We start from the raw sequence: 15,939 nt of genomic DNA on the forward strand, positions 1-15,939 counted from the left end.
CCGCGCCTATGAGCCGCGCAGTGAGTTTGAACAGATGACCATCCTGTACGACATTTGGAACTCGGGCCTGGACTCAGAGGACATGAGTTACCTGCGGCTCACGTATGAGCGGCTGCTGCAGCAGACGAGCGGGGCCGACTGGCTCAACGACACCCACTGGGTTCATCATACAAATATCCTGAGCGTGGGCGCTGGGGCTGACGGCCTTCCCCGGGACACATGGGCTTGGGTCCTCCTCCGACCCCTCCTGGCACCTGCATCTGTCCCCGACTCTGCCTCCCCTCTAGCTCCAAGCCATCTTTTTCTCTCCGCCTGGTGCCTTTTCTGCCTTCCAAAGCATTTCTGGCAGGAACCATGGGGCTGGGGCTTCCTCCCCTCTCCCTCACCTGAGTATGTTCAGCGGCGTGGGCCCCGCCCTCTCCTTTGGCTGGGGCGCGGGTGGCCAGAGAGGAGCCGTTCTCTTCCTTAACTCCCCGCACTCACCAACCTGACCACCCCAAAACGCAAGCGGCGGCCCCAGGATGGGCCCCGGGAGCACCAGACAGGCTCGGCCCGTAGCGAAGGCTACTACCCCATCAGCAAGAAGGAGAAGGACAAGTACCTGGATGTGTGCCCAGTCTCAGCCCGGCAGCTGGAGGGCGTGGACACTCAGGTGGGCCCGACCCCGATCCCGCCGCCACGTGCTCCTCCCACCACTCACTTCTCTGCCCTGCTCACCTCCTCCCTGCCCTGCATCTCACAGGGGACGAACCGCGTGCTCTCCGAGCGCCGGTCCGAGCAAAGGCGGCTGCTGAGCGCCATCGGTACCTCCGCCATCATGGACAGTGACCTGCTGAAACTCAACCAGCTCAAGGTGAGACCCGCCTGCGGGAGGGCCTGGGTGGGGTAGAGTGGGGCAGGAAGGGGCAGAGGCCAGGGGACCACCCAGCAGGCTCCTGTGGCTCCCTCAGGTGGAGATGGGGGGTAAGCGGCCAGAATGCTCTCTGCCCAGGAAGTCTGTGGGAAGAGCGAGGGTCTGGGGTGTGGCAGGCGTCTGGCGGTTGAGTCTCCCTTCTGCCCCCCAGTTCCGGAAGAAGAAGCTCCGATTTGGCCGGAGCCGGATCCACGAGTGGGGTCTGTTTGCCATGGAACCCATTGCTGCTGACGAGATGGTCATTGAATATGTGGGTCAGAACATCCGTCAGGTGAGATTGCACTCCCAGCTCCGCCCTGGCTTCTGATGCAACAAGACAGCTTGGGGGCTCACACACATGCCGTTTGTCCTGGTTAAAGCCTCGCACACCCCCTAGCCCCGGTACCTAGCCAGTGAGACCAGCCTCCCTCCAGTGTGGTCAGCAGCAGGTGTCAGTGGTCCAGCAGGAGGCACGGCTGATGGCACTGCTCCCTTTTTTTTTTGAGACATAGTCTCTGTCTGTTGCCAGGCTGGAGTGCAGTGGCGCGATCTTGGCTCACTGCAACCTCTGCCTTCTGGGTTCAAGCAATTCTCCTGCCTCAGCCTGCTGAGTAGCTGGGACTACAGGCGTGTACCATGTGCAGCTAATTTTTGTATTTTTAGTAGAAACGGGATTTCACCATGTTGGCCAGGATGGTCTTGATTTCCTGACCTTGTGATCTGCCTGCCTCGGCCTTTCAAAGTGCTGGGATTACAGGTGTGAGCCATCGTGTCCGTCCAAGCGCTGCTCCCTTTCAAAGGGCCTGGGAAGCAGGAGGCTCAGGCACTGAACAAGTATCCACACAAAAGGATGGTGTTCCAGCCTGAGCAATATTGCCAGACTCCGTTTCTGCAAAAAATACAAAAGCTAGCCAGGCGTGGCGGTGCATGTTTGTGGTCCCAGCTACCCAGGAAGCTGAGGTGTGAGGATCACCTGAGACCACAAGGTGGAGGCTGCCGTGAGCCAAGACTGCACCACTGCACTCCAGCCTGGGCAACAGGGCGAGACCTTGTCTCTAGAAAAAACAAAAGCCAAAAGGATGGCATTTGGTATTCACAAGATCTGGGGAGTTGGGCCATGGGAACACACACCTGGGGGGCCTAAGACCTCCTGGAGACCATGGTGCATGAGCAAAGCTGAAAGGAGCTCGCAGGTCCAGGCGAGTGGCATTGTGTGTGTGCTTGGTTGCGGGACACCACGTGCACAGGCCTGGAGGCAGGGTTGTCTTGTGAGAGTATGGAGGTCAGCTTGACTCATTAGGAACCAGGGCCATGGCCGGGGTCGATGGCTCACGCCTGTAATCCCAATCCCTTGGGAGGCCGAGGCAGGTGGATCGCCTGAGGTCAGGAGTGTGAGACAAGCCTGGCCAACATGGTAAAACCCCATCTCTACTAAAAATACAAAAATTAACCGGGCGTGGTGGCGGGCGCCTGTAATCCCAGCTACTAGGGAGCCTGAGGCAGGAGAATTGCTTGGATGTGGGAGACAGAGGTTGCAGTGAGCCAAGATCTTGCCATTGTACTCCAGCCGGGGTGACAAAGCAAAACTCCGTCTCAAGAAAAAAAAAGAAACCAGGGCCAGTGGCAGCGACCTCTAGCTGGAAGCTGGAGGGGACAGGGATCCCAGACTGCACGGGCTTGGGAGCCTGTGAATCCACTCGGGCCTGTGGCAAGAGAGGAGGAAAGTCCCGGAGCCTTCCGCAGGAGAGGGCCCCGTGGCTAGTGAGCTCCCTGTCTAGGCTGACACCAGTGTCCAGGCAAAGGCAAGGGTGGCCCGACCCAAGCAGTGGCAGCAGAGGTGACAGAGAAGGTGCAAGGTGGTTGGCTGAGCTCAGCAGTGAGAGGGTGAGGGGGATAGGAGGCCCTCGGTGCTGCTCTTAGCCGCTGGGAGTATGGTGGGATGGCCAGTGAGCTGGGAGTGAGGAGGAAGAACAGATATGTGGTCAAGATGAGCTCCAGTCTGGACATGCGGGGTTGCAATGCCCCAGGGACATCTAGGGGACGACGCCCAGCAGCTCCACCGAGGTGGCTTTTGGCTGGAAATGGAAGTTTGGGAGGAGTCCCCACCACATAGCTGGCGGCTGAGGCTCTGGAAGGGAGTGAGGTCACCCAAGGAGGGCACGCAGAGGCTCCTCACTGTCTTCTGGGAAGTAAGGGTTGCTTCTCACAGGGGTGCGGGGGTAACATGGGCGGCCTGCTATTTGCATGGGCCGGTGGCAGCCAACAGGTGCCTGTTTTGGAGAGAGGTCCAGGGAGGAGAGATGAGCAGGGTGCCATTGGTGACATGGCCACTGTCATTTCAGGAGCTGCCCCAGCCCCAGACTTGCCCCAGTAGTCCGGGGACCCCACTGTGATCAGGCAGATTCTGGAAGGAGTCAGTGGCTCTCCTTCCTGATGCAGATTTCCCTGGAGTCCCCTGCGGGTGACTTAGAATGGCCACCAGAGGCTTAGTATGCTGCCCCAAAGAGGGAGGGCTCCTAGAAGCAGAGTCAAGAGAGTCAGTGCCGGGTTAGCGGGAGCCGGAGGCAGAGCTGCAGCTCCAGGCCTGGTGGCATGGACCTGGGGTGCTGGCTGGCAGGTGTGCTCAGGGACAGGAAGTGGGGGGCTCTTCCCTGACCATCGCATCTCACCCTGGCAGATGGTGGCCGACATGCGGGAGAAGCGCTACGTCCAAGAGGGCATTGGCAGCAGCTACCTGTTCCGGGTGGACCATGACACCATCATCGATGCCACCAAGTGTGGCAACCTGGCCAGGTTCATCAACCACTGCTGCACGGTGCGTCAGGGGCTGGCTGGGGCAGGAGTTCAGGGGTTGGTGGGGTGGCCACGGCTCACATGCCCTTCCCTCCGCAGCCCAATTGCTACGCCAAGGTCATCACCATCGAGTCCCAGAAGAAGATTGTGATCTACTCCAAGCAGCCTATCGGCGTGGACGAGGAGATCACCTATGACTACAAGTTCCCACTGGAAGACAACAAGATCCCGTGTCTGTGCGGCACGGAGAGCTGCCGGGGCTCCCTAAACTGAGGTGGGGCAGGATGGGTGCCCACACCCCTATTTATTCCCCCTGGTGCCCTGAGCTCCCAACACCCCCCAGCCTTAGTGGGCTCAGCAGGGCCCACATGCCCCCATCTCCAAGCGTGGGGTTGGGGGGCCCCAAGCCCAGCGAGGGAGCCTCAGTCCCTGGAGGCAGCTTCTGCCTCCCCTATCGCCCCTGCCCACCAACCCCTGATTGTTTTTCTTTGCGGAGAAGAAGCTGTAAATGTTTTGTAGCAGCCAGCAGCTGTTTCCTGTGGAAACCTGGGGTGCCGGCCTGTACAGATTCTGTCCTGGGGGCTGCACAGTCCTCTCGCTTTGTGTTAATGGGGACTTCCCCTTATGCCCTGCGTGTACCCCTCCCCAGTTTAGGGGTCTCTGGGGCAGTGGCCATGTTCTCCCCTTGGGGGGGCTCTGCACCCCCAGTCCTGGGGACTCCGTGCCTGGAACCCTGCCTCATCTGTTCCTGCCAGACCCTGAGGGTCACCCTCCCACCCTGGTGTCACGCCCCGGCTCAGCCAGGCCAGGATGGCGGGGTGGGCCCCTTCTGCTGGGCTGGACTGTACATATGTTAATAGCGCAAACCTGACGCCACATTTTTATAATTGTGATTAAACTTTATTGTACAAAAGTGCTTGGTCGGTGTATTTGGGCAGGAGCGAGGGGTTGGGGGTGGAGGGCACGGAGGATTGGGCAAGATGAAGAGAGGGAAAAGTGAGTACCTGAAGTGTGGGGCTGGTAAAGGGGCCTTCAGGCAACAACCCAGACCTGCGGAGGCCCCGAGACTGGTTTGGACCCCTAGACAGGCTGCGGCAGCCGCAGCCGCACCCACACCAGGAATCTCCCACCGGTGCCCGCCAGGGCGGTGCCAAGGTCAGGCCTCCCCTTCCCAGAACCACAGCTGCAGCTGGGCCTCTGGCCTCCCGGGAAGCCCAGCAGGAGGGAAGGCCTGAGGTCACACTGTGGGATGAGGTTACCCGCTGGCTCCACCCACAGCCCCGGACCCCTTAGCCCACTCGGCAAGTTCCAGCTTCATCCCCCCAAGTTCTCTGCTGGACCCGGGTGCCAGTGGAGCACCGAGCGGCCGCCAGGGGGCGCCTTAGGGCAAGAGTGGTGGGGGTTGTGGCTGGGCGGGTCTCTGTTCCTGGAATGGGGCAGGAGGGAGAAGGAGGAGCCAGCGGAAGGGGACGGTGTGTGGGCTGGCCAGCCCTGGACGAAAGACGAGGGCCCCTCCAGGCCAGTCTGGGCACCCTGGGACAGCGGCTGCAGGTAGGCAGAGGCGCTGCCAGTGCCCACTCAGGTGGCCTTTCCCTCCATCCAGCCCTTCCCGCCTTCCTATAACCTTCTCTCCACCTCTCTCAACTCCCGGCCTCCCCACCCTTTTACTGCCCTTAGACCTCTCTCCCCAAACCCTGACCCCTTCCTGTACCCCAAGCCCGTCCCTCTCTCCATAACTCAGCTATCAGCAGGGGCAGATGGCTGATGGCCTGGTTGCTGCAGCTCCCAGGATCAGCTCTGCCCTCCCCCCAAACGCCAGCCTCGTCAGTGCTCCAGGGCACCTCCAGCAGTAACAGGTGGTTGCGGCAGGTGGCAGCCAGTCCCTGGGTGAGCCAAGGTCTCTTCCCCAGCCGGGCATGGCCGACTCTGCACAGGCCCAGAAGCTGGTGTACCTGGTCACAGGGGGCTGCGGCTTCCTGGGAGAGCACGTGGTGCGAATGCTGCTGCAGCGGGAGCCCCGACTCGGGGAGCTGCGGGTCTTTGACCGACACCTGGGTCCCTGGCTGGAGGAGCTGAAGACAGGTTCGTGTTGGGGGAGCTTGTGGCGGAGAGGGTGTGGATGCTTCCCCATCCCTTCCAAAGCTGGGATCCCCACCCCTGCAGTGGAACAGATGATGCTGGTTTCTGTCCACATGGATGGGACGAGTGAGTCACATTGGGAACGTGACTCCAGGGTGGAAGATGAACCCAGTTTCTGGCCTCTGGCCCCAGCTCTGACATGGCCTGTGTCCTCCAACCCCGGCCAGGGCCTGTGAGGGTGACTGCCATCCAGGGGGACGTGACCGAGGCCCATGAGGTGGCAGCAGCTGTGGCCGGAGCCCATGTGGTCATCCACACGGCTGGGCTGGTAGACGTGTTTGGCAGGGCCAGTCCTGAGACCATCCATGAGGTCAACGTGCAGGGTGAGGAGCCCTGGATACTCCTGGCCATCTTGCTTGTTTGTTCCCTACTCTGTCTTTGGCCTTGACCTCCTGTGACTCCCCTGGGACAAGCCGTTCTATTGACAGCCCTGCCCCCACCTCCCCTGACCTGTTGTGGTTTTTCCTGGACCTGGGATGGGGAGGAGGAAGATGCAGAGAGGGAGGAAGCTGCAGCCTGGATACACCCCCTCCTCTGCCAGGCACCCGGAACGTGATCGAAGCTTGTGTGCAGACTGGAACACGGTTCCTGGTCTACACCAGCAGCATGGAAGTCGTGGGGCCTAACACCAAAGGTCACCCCTTCTACAGGTGAGTGGCAGGCCCTCCTGTCCTCTAGGAGCCCATTTCCCTCAGCATTGAGTCTTCCTCCTCCTCCCGCCAGGGGCAACGAAGACACCCTGTACGAAGCAGCGCACAGGCACCCCTATCCCTGCAGCAAGGCCCTGGCTGAGCGGCTGGTCCTGGAGGCCAATGGGAGGGAGGTGAGCCCAGAAATAGGAGGCGCAGAGATGGGGCTCCTGCCCTGTACACCCCCTTACCCCGCCAGCCCAAGGAGGCTGGGGCTGAGAGCGAGCTGTCAGGTCTCAGGTCTCAGCAGTGCCTGCCTTTGCCACCAGGTCCATGGGGGGCTGCCCCTGGTGACGTGTGCCCTTCGTCCCACGGGCATCTACGGTGAAGGCCACCAGATCATGAGGGACTTCTACCGCCAGGGTCTGCGCCTGGGAGGTTGGCTCTTCCGGGCCATCCCGGCCTCTGTGGAGCATGGCCGGGTCTATGTGGGTGAGGACTGGGCTAGGCAGGGGGAGGCTGAGAATATGACAGGAGGACTTGCTCTAGAAGGGGCCGGAACCCACATGACCCTGGGAGAGAAGTGTGGACTCTGACTAGAAAAATGTGGTCTATACATGGGCCAAGGTAGACTGTGATTATGTGGGGAAAGCCTGTGATTATGTGTCTACACAGCCTGCAGAGAATACAGGATCCATGCCAAGTTGGGACATTAAAAAGTGTATCATAGGCTACAAAGATTGCAGCTGTGGGAGCAGCCATTCCCCAGGAGAGGAGAGGAGAGGGACAGTGTCTCCACAGCACTAAAAGGGCTGGGTTCAGTGGCTCACACCTATAATCCCAGCACTTTGGGAGGCTGAGGCGGGAGGACGGCCTGAGCCCAAGAGTTGGAGGCTGCAGTGAGCTATGACCACACCAACTGGACTCCAGCCTGGGCAACAGAGAAAGACCCTATCTCTAAAACTAATAAAGGGAGTAGCATCTACACAGGGAATAATGTCACCTGCCGCTCCATCCTGCAGTCCCCAAACCCCTCAGGGCCCACCCCACAAGTCCTGGCTTCTCCATCCTCTCCCCAGGTTCTTTGCAGATGCAGGCGGGCCCAGGAGAGCAAGTGACTACCAGGGCGAGGGAAAAGGCAGCCTTTCCCAGGCTGCTGTGGGGATGTGGGTGGCAACTACCTGGACGCAAAGAGGGGGTGGCCCAGGAGAGCAGCCTTGATGTGGTGTCACAAGGGCGCTCAGGGGTGTGTCCACCTCTCTTCTGCCACCGGCAGGCAATGTGGCCTGGATGCATGTGCTGGCAGCCCGGGAACTGGAGCGGCGGGCAGCCCTGATGGGCGGCCAGGTGTACTTCTGCTACGACGGATCGCCCTACAAGAGCTACGAGGACTTCAACATGGAATTCCTGGGCCCCTGTGGACTGCAGCTGGTGGGTGCCCGCCCACTGCTGCCCTACTGGCTGCTGGTGTTCCTCGCTGCCCTCAATGCCCTGCTGCAGTGGCTGCTGCGGCCGCTGGTGCTCTACGCGCCCCTGCTGAACCCCTACACGCTGGCCGTGGCCAACACCACCTTCACTGTCAGCACCGACAAGGCTCAGCGCCATTTTGGCTATGAGCCCCTGTTCTCGTGGGAGGATAGCCGAACCCGCACCATTCTCTGGGTACAGGCCGCTGGGAGTTCAGCCCAGTGATGGCAGGGCTGGGGCCTGGAGGCCCATCACGGCACATCCACCCAGGTCCTGAGCCCTCACCCCCTGGACAGGAAGGGACGGGAAGGGACGGCTGCATTCCAGAGCAGGAGGTAGGGCTCTGGGGCCAGAATGGCTGTCCTAGAGCCCTCCACGTTTTTTTTTTTTTTTGAGACAGGGTCTTGCGCTGCCACCCAGACTGGAGTGCAGTGGTGTGATCATAACTCACTGCACCCTCAACCTCCTGGGTTCAAGTGATCCTCCTGCCTCAGCCTCCTGAATAGCTGGGACCACAGGTGCACACCACCACACCTGGCTTTTTTTTTGGTAGAGACAGGGTCTCACTATACTGTCCAGGCTGGTCTTGAACTCCTAGGCTCAAGTGATCTTTCCACCTGGGCCTCCCAAAGCGCTGGAACTACAGGTGTGAGCCACCGTGCCCGGCCCAAGCCCTCCACATGATCAATCCGGGAGCCTTGAGTCTGTGTTTTATCCTGATGCCTCCAAGTCCTAGGGCCGTCAGGATACAAGGGCAGGGTTTGGGGACAGAGTGTCCTTCCTCTGTCCTCTCACCCCAGTCCTGATGGCCGCTCGGTGAGGGTCGGGTGCCCTGGCGACCTGCCCGGGCTCTCTTCTGGCTTTCTGAGCAGGAAGCGAGCAGAGGCTCCACAGGCTCACGCTGCTCTCCTGACATCCACGCGTGACCTTCAGGCCTCAGTGCAGAGTGCAGAGGCGGATCTGGTTCCTCCAGCCACCTCAGTCCCTCTTTGGGTGGTGATGTTCCCATTGTTTTTCAAAGGCCTCACCTTCAACCGTCTGTTTTAGAATTCCCCTCTGGAGGGCTGCGGCCTCCCTGGGCTTTCACTTCCCACCTCTCTACCCAAGTTCCTTCCCGGCACGTTGCCAGCCCCAGGCCTGGGGATGTCCCAGATGCTGTACCTGGCTGAGCCCAGATTAAAAGCCTCATCCACAACCGTGTCCGTCTGTCTGTCTAGCTCTCCCTCCTGCCCCCCGCACCCCGTGTCCGCCTCCCCACGGCGCCCATCCCACGTGGGGACAGAAGGAAGTGAGCACACAGCACGCCCGCTGTTGGATTGGTTGCTATTTCTCCCGTCCCACAGGGCCCGACCTGGCCCGGGGTGGGGTGGGGGGCTCTGGGGACAGGACATGCAGGGCGGAAGGGGGGGCGGGGGCAGGATTTTCCTGTGTTTTATCCATTTGCAAGTTGGTCACCAATAGAGAGAAATGGGACTCTGAGGGCTAACAGGAGAGGGCGGCCTGGCTCTGGGCCCCAGCCAGGCCCCAGGAGTCCTGTCCCCTCTGGGGAGGGGAGGGAGAGAGCTCTAGAAACCAATGGAGAAACAGAGAAGGGGGCAGGGGTTCATGTCAGCAAACACAGCTACATCACGTGACACGCCAGCAACACAGAAACACACGCCAACGCACACGGCTGCACAGCGGGCAGGGGTGGTTAGGGGAAAGGGAGCCGGGGGCCACCCATCTTGTCCTCTGCGGGGCAGGCTGGGGGGCAGGGTGAATGCATAGAACACGTCATATGTACACGCTCAGGGCGTGGCAAGAGCGTGCGACCCACGGGCACATGGGGTGGACACGCAGTGTGCTTCATGAGGGATGGGAACAGGGAGGAGGGGGAGGAGGAGCACTGAGCCCTGGCCAGGCCCGGGACCACCCACAGGGCACACGTGGGGCACACGTGGACTTGATGGTTGTAGGCGCCTGGGCAGCCGGCACACATTTGTCCGAGAACATGCAAAAGACACCAGCCCCCAGACAACACACCGGGATGCACAGACAGCAGCCGACAAGCAGACATCAGAGGATGCGGGGGACGCGTAGAAAGTCAGGGTATAGCAGACCCTTGGAGATCCCCTGGTCCACCTGAGGCCCAGAGAGGGGCAGCTGTGGGCGCAATGCCACTCCAGGCGGTGGGAGCGGTGCCCCAGCCATGCTGCAACCCTTCTCCTGTGGCCCCAAGGCCGTGGGACTTCCAGAAACACCTGGGCTGAATGGGGGTCCTGTCCAGCCAGGCAGAAGAGGGGACTGGGGGCTGGGGTCTGCTCTGGCATCTCCCAGGCAGCCCGAGATGGGAACAGGAAGGCTGTGGCCAGACTTGGGGCAGACTTCCTGTCCTGCAGCGGGTGGTTCTGGGAAGGGACAGGCAGGCCCCCAGCTCAGGACAGCCCACCTGGGGTTATGCACATGGCCATACTGACACGCACACAGGACAGGGGAGAGCTCGGCTGTCTGAGCTGGGGTAGAAGCGGAGGAGTACTGTGTTCTGGGAGGTCACATCTATATGGCCACATGCACACACAATGCACACGCACACACAATGTACACACACACACAATGTACACACACAATGTATACACACACAAATGTGTACACACACAATGTACACACACACAATGCACACACACACAATGTACACACACACAATGCACACACAATGTACACACACACAATGTACACACACACAATGTACACACACAATGTACACACACAATGTACACACACACAATGTACACACAATGCACACACACACAATGTACACACACACAATGTATACACACACAAATGTACACACAATGTACACACACAATGTACACACACACAATGTACACACACAATGTACACACACAATGTATACACACACAAATGTACACACACAATGCACATACACACAATGTACACACACAATGTATACACACACAAATGTACACACAAGTACACTTCACATGACCTGGGACCCCGGGGTCCACACACACACACAGAGTCCCTCGCCTGTGCGCACACAAGCCCCATGCCAGGGCACGGCACATTTGTGTACTTGTGTGTTCACCTTTCATGCTCCTGGGCCAGAGCGGGGGCCTCTAAGACTGTCCTTTCTCCCACGCACCACCTACCTGCCACCAAACCCACAAACTGTGCCTGTGCTGGCAACACAACAGGGGAGGTGCTAGCCCCTTCCTCGCACCAGAAACCCAGGCCTGTGTACCCCTCAGCCGCACCCTGGTGTGGGGAGCAGCCTGAGGGTTCAGCAGGAGAAGTGTCAGGGATGGGTCTCGGGACCCAGCCCGCCCTGAGTGGCCACTGCCACACTGGCCACTCCAGTACGTCTGAAATAAATAGTTCCCCAAACCTGAGTTCCCTGAGGCAGAGCCCAGAGCATCCGATGGGGCAGTGGGGGACACACAGTCCTCTCCCAGGTCCAAGGCGGGTGTGTGAGGAAGGGGTCGTGTCCTGATCTTTGATCTGTGCAGGGAAGTCCTTGGCATTTTGCCTCATCAGTAACATTCCTACAAGTAGCCCTTTCCTTCCAGGAGGCATTCGTGTGATCCCTGCACCCATGCCAGCATGCATGGTTGGTGCCTAGTGTGGCCTCTGCCTGGGGCCACCTCAGCCTTGCCATCTGTGAGCACACTGAGGGGTACCAGCTTCCAGGGGCTCAGGGCTATACTGGGCAGAGACACGGAGGAAGATGAGGATCTGGGTGTGAGCGTGCAGAGCCCTGAGGCCAGGCAGGCAGGAAGCTCTGGCTGCACAATGATGTAGCCATGTGTGTGGCCACACCGGCACTGGGCAGCGCCTCTGGGGAGAGGGGCGGGGCAAGGACAACTGGAGAGACAAACCCAGATGGGGCCACATCCTTAGAAGTGTGTGCATATGCACATGTGTGTCTGTGTGTGTAATACGCAGGGCAGAAACACAACATGTAGGCCAGGCGTGGTGGCTTAGGCCTGTAATGCCAGCACTTAGGGAGGCCAAGGCGGGAGGATCACCTGAGGTCAGGAGTTCGAGATCAACCTGGCCAACATGTCAAAACCTCATCTCTACTAAAATACAAAAATTAGCCGGGCGTGATGGCAGGTCCCTGTAATCCCAGCTACTTGGGAGGCTGAGGCATGAGAATCGCTTGAGTAAGGGAGGCACAGGTTGCAGTGAGCTGAGATCGCGCCACTGCACTCCAGCCTGGGCTACAGAGCAAGACTCCGTCTCAAAAAAAAATAAATAAATAAAAACAAAAATAAAAAACACACCATGTAGACAGCCCCTAACACACACACATGCACGCACATGCATGCCACACACACACAGTTGCATTCTAGGTAGCAAGGGATACACATGTCTGTGCCCTCCCAAAGCAGGTGGCCAGTACACAGTGTGGAGGGCTCTATCTGAGAAGACCTATCAACACTTCAGGCACATCCTGGACACACACACGCACCCTTCCGGGACATGCCGCAGCTCCTGGGGTAATGAAGACATGGGGTGTCTGCCATGGCCTGCGTGTACCTGGGCCTCCCTGGATCCTCTGAGAATGTGAGTGTGCGAACACACACACCACCTGCCTGGTTTGTAGCAGACACAAAGGGCTCGAGTATCAGTGGCTTTGTTGCTGTTGCATTAGGTTCAAACACTCAAACACAAAATTCCACGTACACAAATAGTGTGTCCACAGATCTGTGGTCTCACTCACACACACACACCGTTCACAGAGGACAGAGAGGGGCGTGGTGGGCAGCTGTGTTACACTCGGCTGCAGTCTACACAAAAGCCCCGGTGAAGGGGGAAGCTCAGACCACGCACACACACCCGAGGTGGGGGCAGGGGGGTGCTCTGGTGCATCACACACATCACACACACACACACGCTGGGGTGTCCACACGTCTTGAGCATGTGCCGGCGGCATGCATGTTGGTGTGCATGTGTAATCACGCCTGCTGCGATCTACGTGCGGGGGCAGGGGGGTCCATGGCTGGGTAAGGTCCAGGGACACCAGGGTCTGCCGTGGGGATGGAGGAGGGGTGGGGCTGCCTGGGTCTGTTTTGGGGGTGAGCCTGGAGCAGGGGATGGAGTGAAAGGGGTGGTGGGGGTATTGCTCCCGATGTGGTGGGGGAGGGGTCTGGGAGAGAGAAGGGTGATGGGCCTACAAGCCCAGCGTCCCCCCAATGGATGACGCCAAGACCACCCCCAGCACCACACAGCAAATGATGATCATGATTTTCTTCTGCAGCAGAAAGAGGAGCCAGACAGGGAGACAGTGAGAGAGACCGACACATGGACAGATGCAGGGACAGACGGGGCAGAGGGTGGCAGGGAGAAGAGGGGAGAGAAAACAGAAACAGGAAGAGGTCAGAGCCAGAGATAAGGCTTCCCGCCCGCTGCCATCACTCACCTCAGCCCGGGCTCAGCCTTGGGCTCCCCCGCCTACCCCCAAGCCACCTGCCCCGCTCACCCTCCGGGCCTTGCTCTGATATTTCACTGCTTTCTTGGTGTCAGACACAGCTCGCTCCACGTAGTCTACAGAATGTTCCACGTTGTACTCAATGCGGTCAATCATCTCTCCCTGCAGACAGAGGAGACGTGCACAGGGAAGGATGGGGACTAGGCTGGAAGAGGGGACCTCGGGCCCAGGGAGGTTCCCAGGGTGGCATGGGTGGCAGAGCCGGTACCTGGCTCTCTACAAGCATGGCCATGTCCACAAACATGTCGTGCAGCTCACGGATGCTGGTCTCCAGCTTGATGATCTCATTGTGCCTTGTCTCGATCTCATTCAGCGCCTGCTTCGTCATCTGTGAGTCCATTTTGATCTAGGGCGACGAGGGAGAGAGCTACGATCCCCCTTCACCCCCAAGAGCGCCCCCACCGCAGCGGAGTGGCCAGGGCCAAATCCCATGTCATTTACTAGCTGAAACCTTAGGCACATTATTTACCTGCTCTTGGCCTCAGTTTCCCCACCTAGAAAACGTGGATCATAACACTGCCCACCTCACAGTGTGGTTGTGAAGACTGAGTGACTTCATATGTACACACCAGCCAGGTGCGGTGGCTCACGCCTATAATCCCAGCACTTTGGGAGGCGGGTAGATCACCTGAGGTCAGGAGTTTGAGACCAGCCTGGCCAACATGGCGAAACCTCGTGTCTACTAAAAATATAAAAATTAGCCTGGCATAGCGGTGGGCACCTGTAATCACAGCTACTCGGGAGGCTGAGGCAGCAGAATTGCTTGAACCCGGGAGGCAGAGGTTGCAGTGATCTGAGATCACACCACTGCACTCCAGCCTGGGCAACAAGAGCAAAATTCCATCTCAAAAAAAAAAAGTCAGGGCCGGGCGTGGGGGCTTACGCCTGTAATCCCAGCACTTTGGGAGGCCAAGGCAGGTGGATCATGAGGTCAGCAGATCAAGACTATCCTGGCTAATGCGGTGACACCCGTCTCTACTAAAAATACAAAAAAATTAGCCAGGTGTGGTGGCGGGCACCTGTAGTCCCAGCAACTTGGGAGGCTGAGGCAGGAGAATGGCGTGAACCCGGGAGGCGGAGCTTGCAGTGAGCCGAGATCGTGCCATTGTACTCCAGCCTGGGTGACACAGCGAGACTCCGTCTCAAAATAAATAAATAAATAAATAAAGAGTAGGGAGAGGCTGTAACCTCAGCACTCCGTGAGGCAAAGGCAGGAGGATCACTCGAGCCCAGGAGTTTGAGGCCTGCCTGGGCAACATAGTGAGACTTTGTCTCTACAAAAAAAAAAAAAAAAAAGGAAATTAGCTGCACATGGTGGCGCCTGTGGTCCCAGCTACTCAGGAGGCTGAGGCAGGAGGATTGCCTGAGCCCAGGAGGTCAAGGCTGCAGTGAGCTGATTGCTTCACTGCACTCCAACATGGGCCAAAGAGTGAAACCATGCCTCAAAAAAAAAAAAAAAAAAAAAAAAAAAAAAAAAAAAAAAAAAAAAAATAGCCAGTGGGGAAGAGACTTCAACCCACAGTCAGATATGCCTCCTCTCCACAAACACCCAGCCTGAGCCAGGTGACTCACTTCCCAAATTACTCACTGCTCTTACCACATCGAGCCACTCCTCTCCTCTACAGCCTGCCAACGCTCCCCACTACCCAAGGCTCCACACCTTCCCTTCAGCAGTCAAGGCCCAGACTCTCTCTCCCCTCATCTCCTGCTTATCCTATGACCATTCTACAAGCCGAAATCATCCAACGGCTGTTTGGACAGTGTTCAGTCTCCCTGTCTTTTTTTGTGCGTATGTGTGTGGTTTTTGTTCTTTGTTGAGACAAGTTCTCGCTCTGTCGCCTAGGCTGGAGTGCAGTGGTGCTAACAGCTCACTGCAGCCTTGACCTCCTGTACTCAGGCAATCCTCCCACCTCAGTCTCTCGAGTAGCTGCAACCACAGGCACACGCCACCATGCCTGGCTAATTAAAGCAGGTCGTTTCACCATAGAACTGATTTGCCTACATTAAAAGAAAGTGTTTTCTAAATCAAAAAAACTTTTTTTTGTAGAGATGGGGTCTCACTTTGTTCGCCCAGGCTGGTCTATGGACTCTTGGGCTCAAGCCATCCATCTGTCTTGGCCTCCCAAAATGCTGGGATTATAGGTGTGAGCCACCATACCGGGCTGCTCAATGCATTTTCAACGAAGATCAGTTCTCCAAATAACAATGAGCTGAAAACTTTTAAGACAGTCATAGCGCATCCTTTAAACCTGGTCTAGAACCCTTAACCAGAGTCATTTTGCCACCAGAAACAGAAATGGAGACAGGAGTGGGCAGGCCAGGGCAAAAGTCCACTGAGAGAAACAAGAACTAGGTTCGGGGAAAGCCCATCCTTTCTTTTTTTTTTTTTTTTAGAGACACAGCCTGTGCCCAGGATGGAGTGCAATGGCAAGATCTCGGCTTACTACAACCTCCGCCTCCCAGGTTCAAGTGATCCTCCTGCCTCAGCCCCCCGTAGCTGGGATTACAGGCATGCACCACCATGCCCG

At 58.2% G+C, this 15,939-nt stretch overlaps 3 protein-coding genes across 5 annotated transcripts in view; 2 read left to right on the top strand and 1 right to left on the bottom strand.

The window, feature by feature from the left end:
* The window catches only part of SETD1A (SET domain containing 1A), a 38,258-nt gene extending 33,660 nt beyond the window's left edge, over positions 1 to 4,598 (top strand). Inside the window, exons 16-21 of the mRNA XM_011933659.1 lie at positions 2 to 173; positions 480 to 652; positions 743 to 853; positions 1,065 to 1,184; positions 3,570 to 3,707; positions 3,785 to 4,598. Of these exons, the coding sequence (XP_011789049.1) occupies positions 2 to 173; positions 480 to 652; positions 743 to 853; positions 1,065 to 1,184; positions 3,570 to 3,707; positions 3,785 to 3,958 (888 nt within the window). The 3' untranslated portion in view covers positions 3,959 to 4,598. The remainder of the gene's footprint in view (position 1; positions 174 to 479; positions 653 to 742; positions 854 to 1,064; positions 1,185 to 3,569; positions 3,708 to 3,784) is intronic.
* Positions 4,599 to 5,134: 536 nt separating this feature from the next.
* Positions 5,135 to 9,120, top strand: HSD3B7 (hydroxy-delta-5-steroid dehydrogenase, 3 beta- and steroid delta-isomerase 7). 3 transcript variants are annotated; one of them, XM_011933605.1, is made up of 7 exons: positions 5,141 to 5,236; positions 5,596 to 5,767; positions 5,992 to 6,147; positions 6,366 to 6,474; positions 6,548 to 6,647; positions 6,783 to 6,945; positions 7,730 to 9,120. In XM_011933605.1, exons 2-7 carry the CDS (start codon positions 5,602 to 5,604, stop codon positions 8,143 to 8,145), a joined length of 1,110 nt encoding a protein of 369 aa, XP_011788995.1. In that variant the 5' UTR covers positions 5,141 to 5,236; positions 5,596 to 5,601; the 3' UTR covers positions 8,146 to 9,120. The 3 variants fall into 3 exon arrangements, with proteins under 3 accessions (XP_011788996.1, XP_011788995.1, XP_011788998.1); XM_011933606.1 differs by lacking the exon at positions 6,783 to 6,945 and having other exon boundaries at positions 5,135 to 5,236; positions 5,403 to 5,767; XM_011933608.1 differs by lacking the exon at positions 6,783 to 6,945.
* Positions 9,121 to 12,547: 3,427 nt separating this feature from the next.
* The window catches only part of STX1B (syntaxin 1B), an 18,848-nt gene continuing 15,456 nt past the window's right edge, over positions 12,548 to 15,939 (bottom strand). The window contains exons 8-10 of the mRNA XM_011933609.1: positions 13,620 to 13,757; positions 13,403 to 13,513; positions 12,548 to 13,174 (exon numbers count right to left, since the gene is read on the bottom strand). Of these exons, the coding sequence (XP_011788999.1) occupies positions 13,094 to 13,174; positions 13,403 to 13,513; positions 13,620 to 13,757 (330 nt within the window). The 3' untranslated portion in view covers positions 12,548 to 13,093. The remainder of the gene's footprint in view (positions 13,175 to 13,402; positions 13,514 to 13,619; positions 13,758 to 15,939) is intronic.

This window comes from Colobus angolensis, unplaced genomic scaffold (genome assembly GCF_000951035.1).
Source record: "Colobus angolensis palliatus isolate OR3802 unplaced genomic scaffold, Cang.pa_1.0 Scaffold128, whole genome shotgun sequence".
Classification (NCBI taxonomy): Eukaryota; Metazoa; Chordata; class Mammalia; order Primates; family Cercopithecidae; genus Colobus; species Colobus angolensis.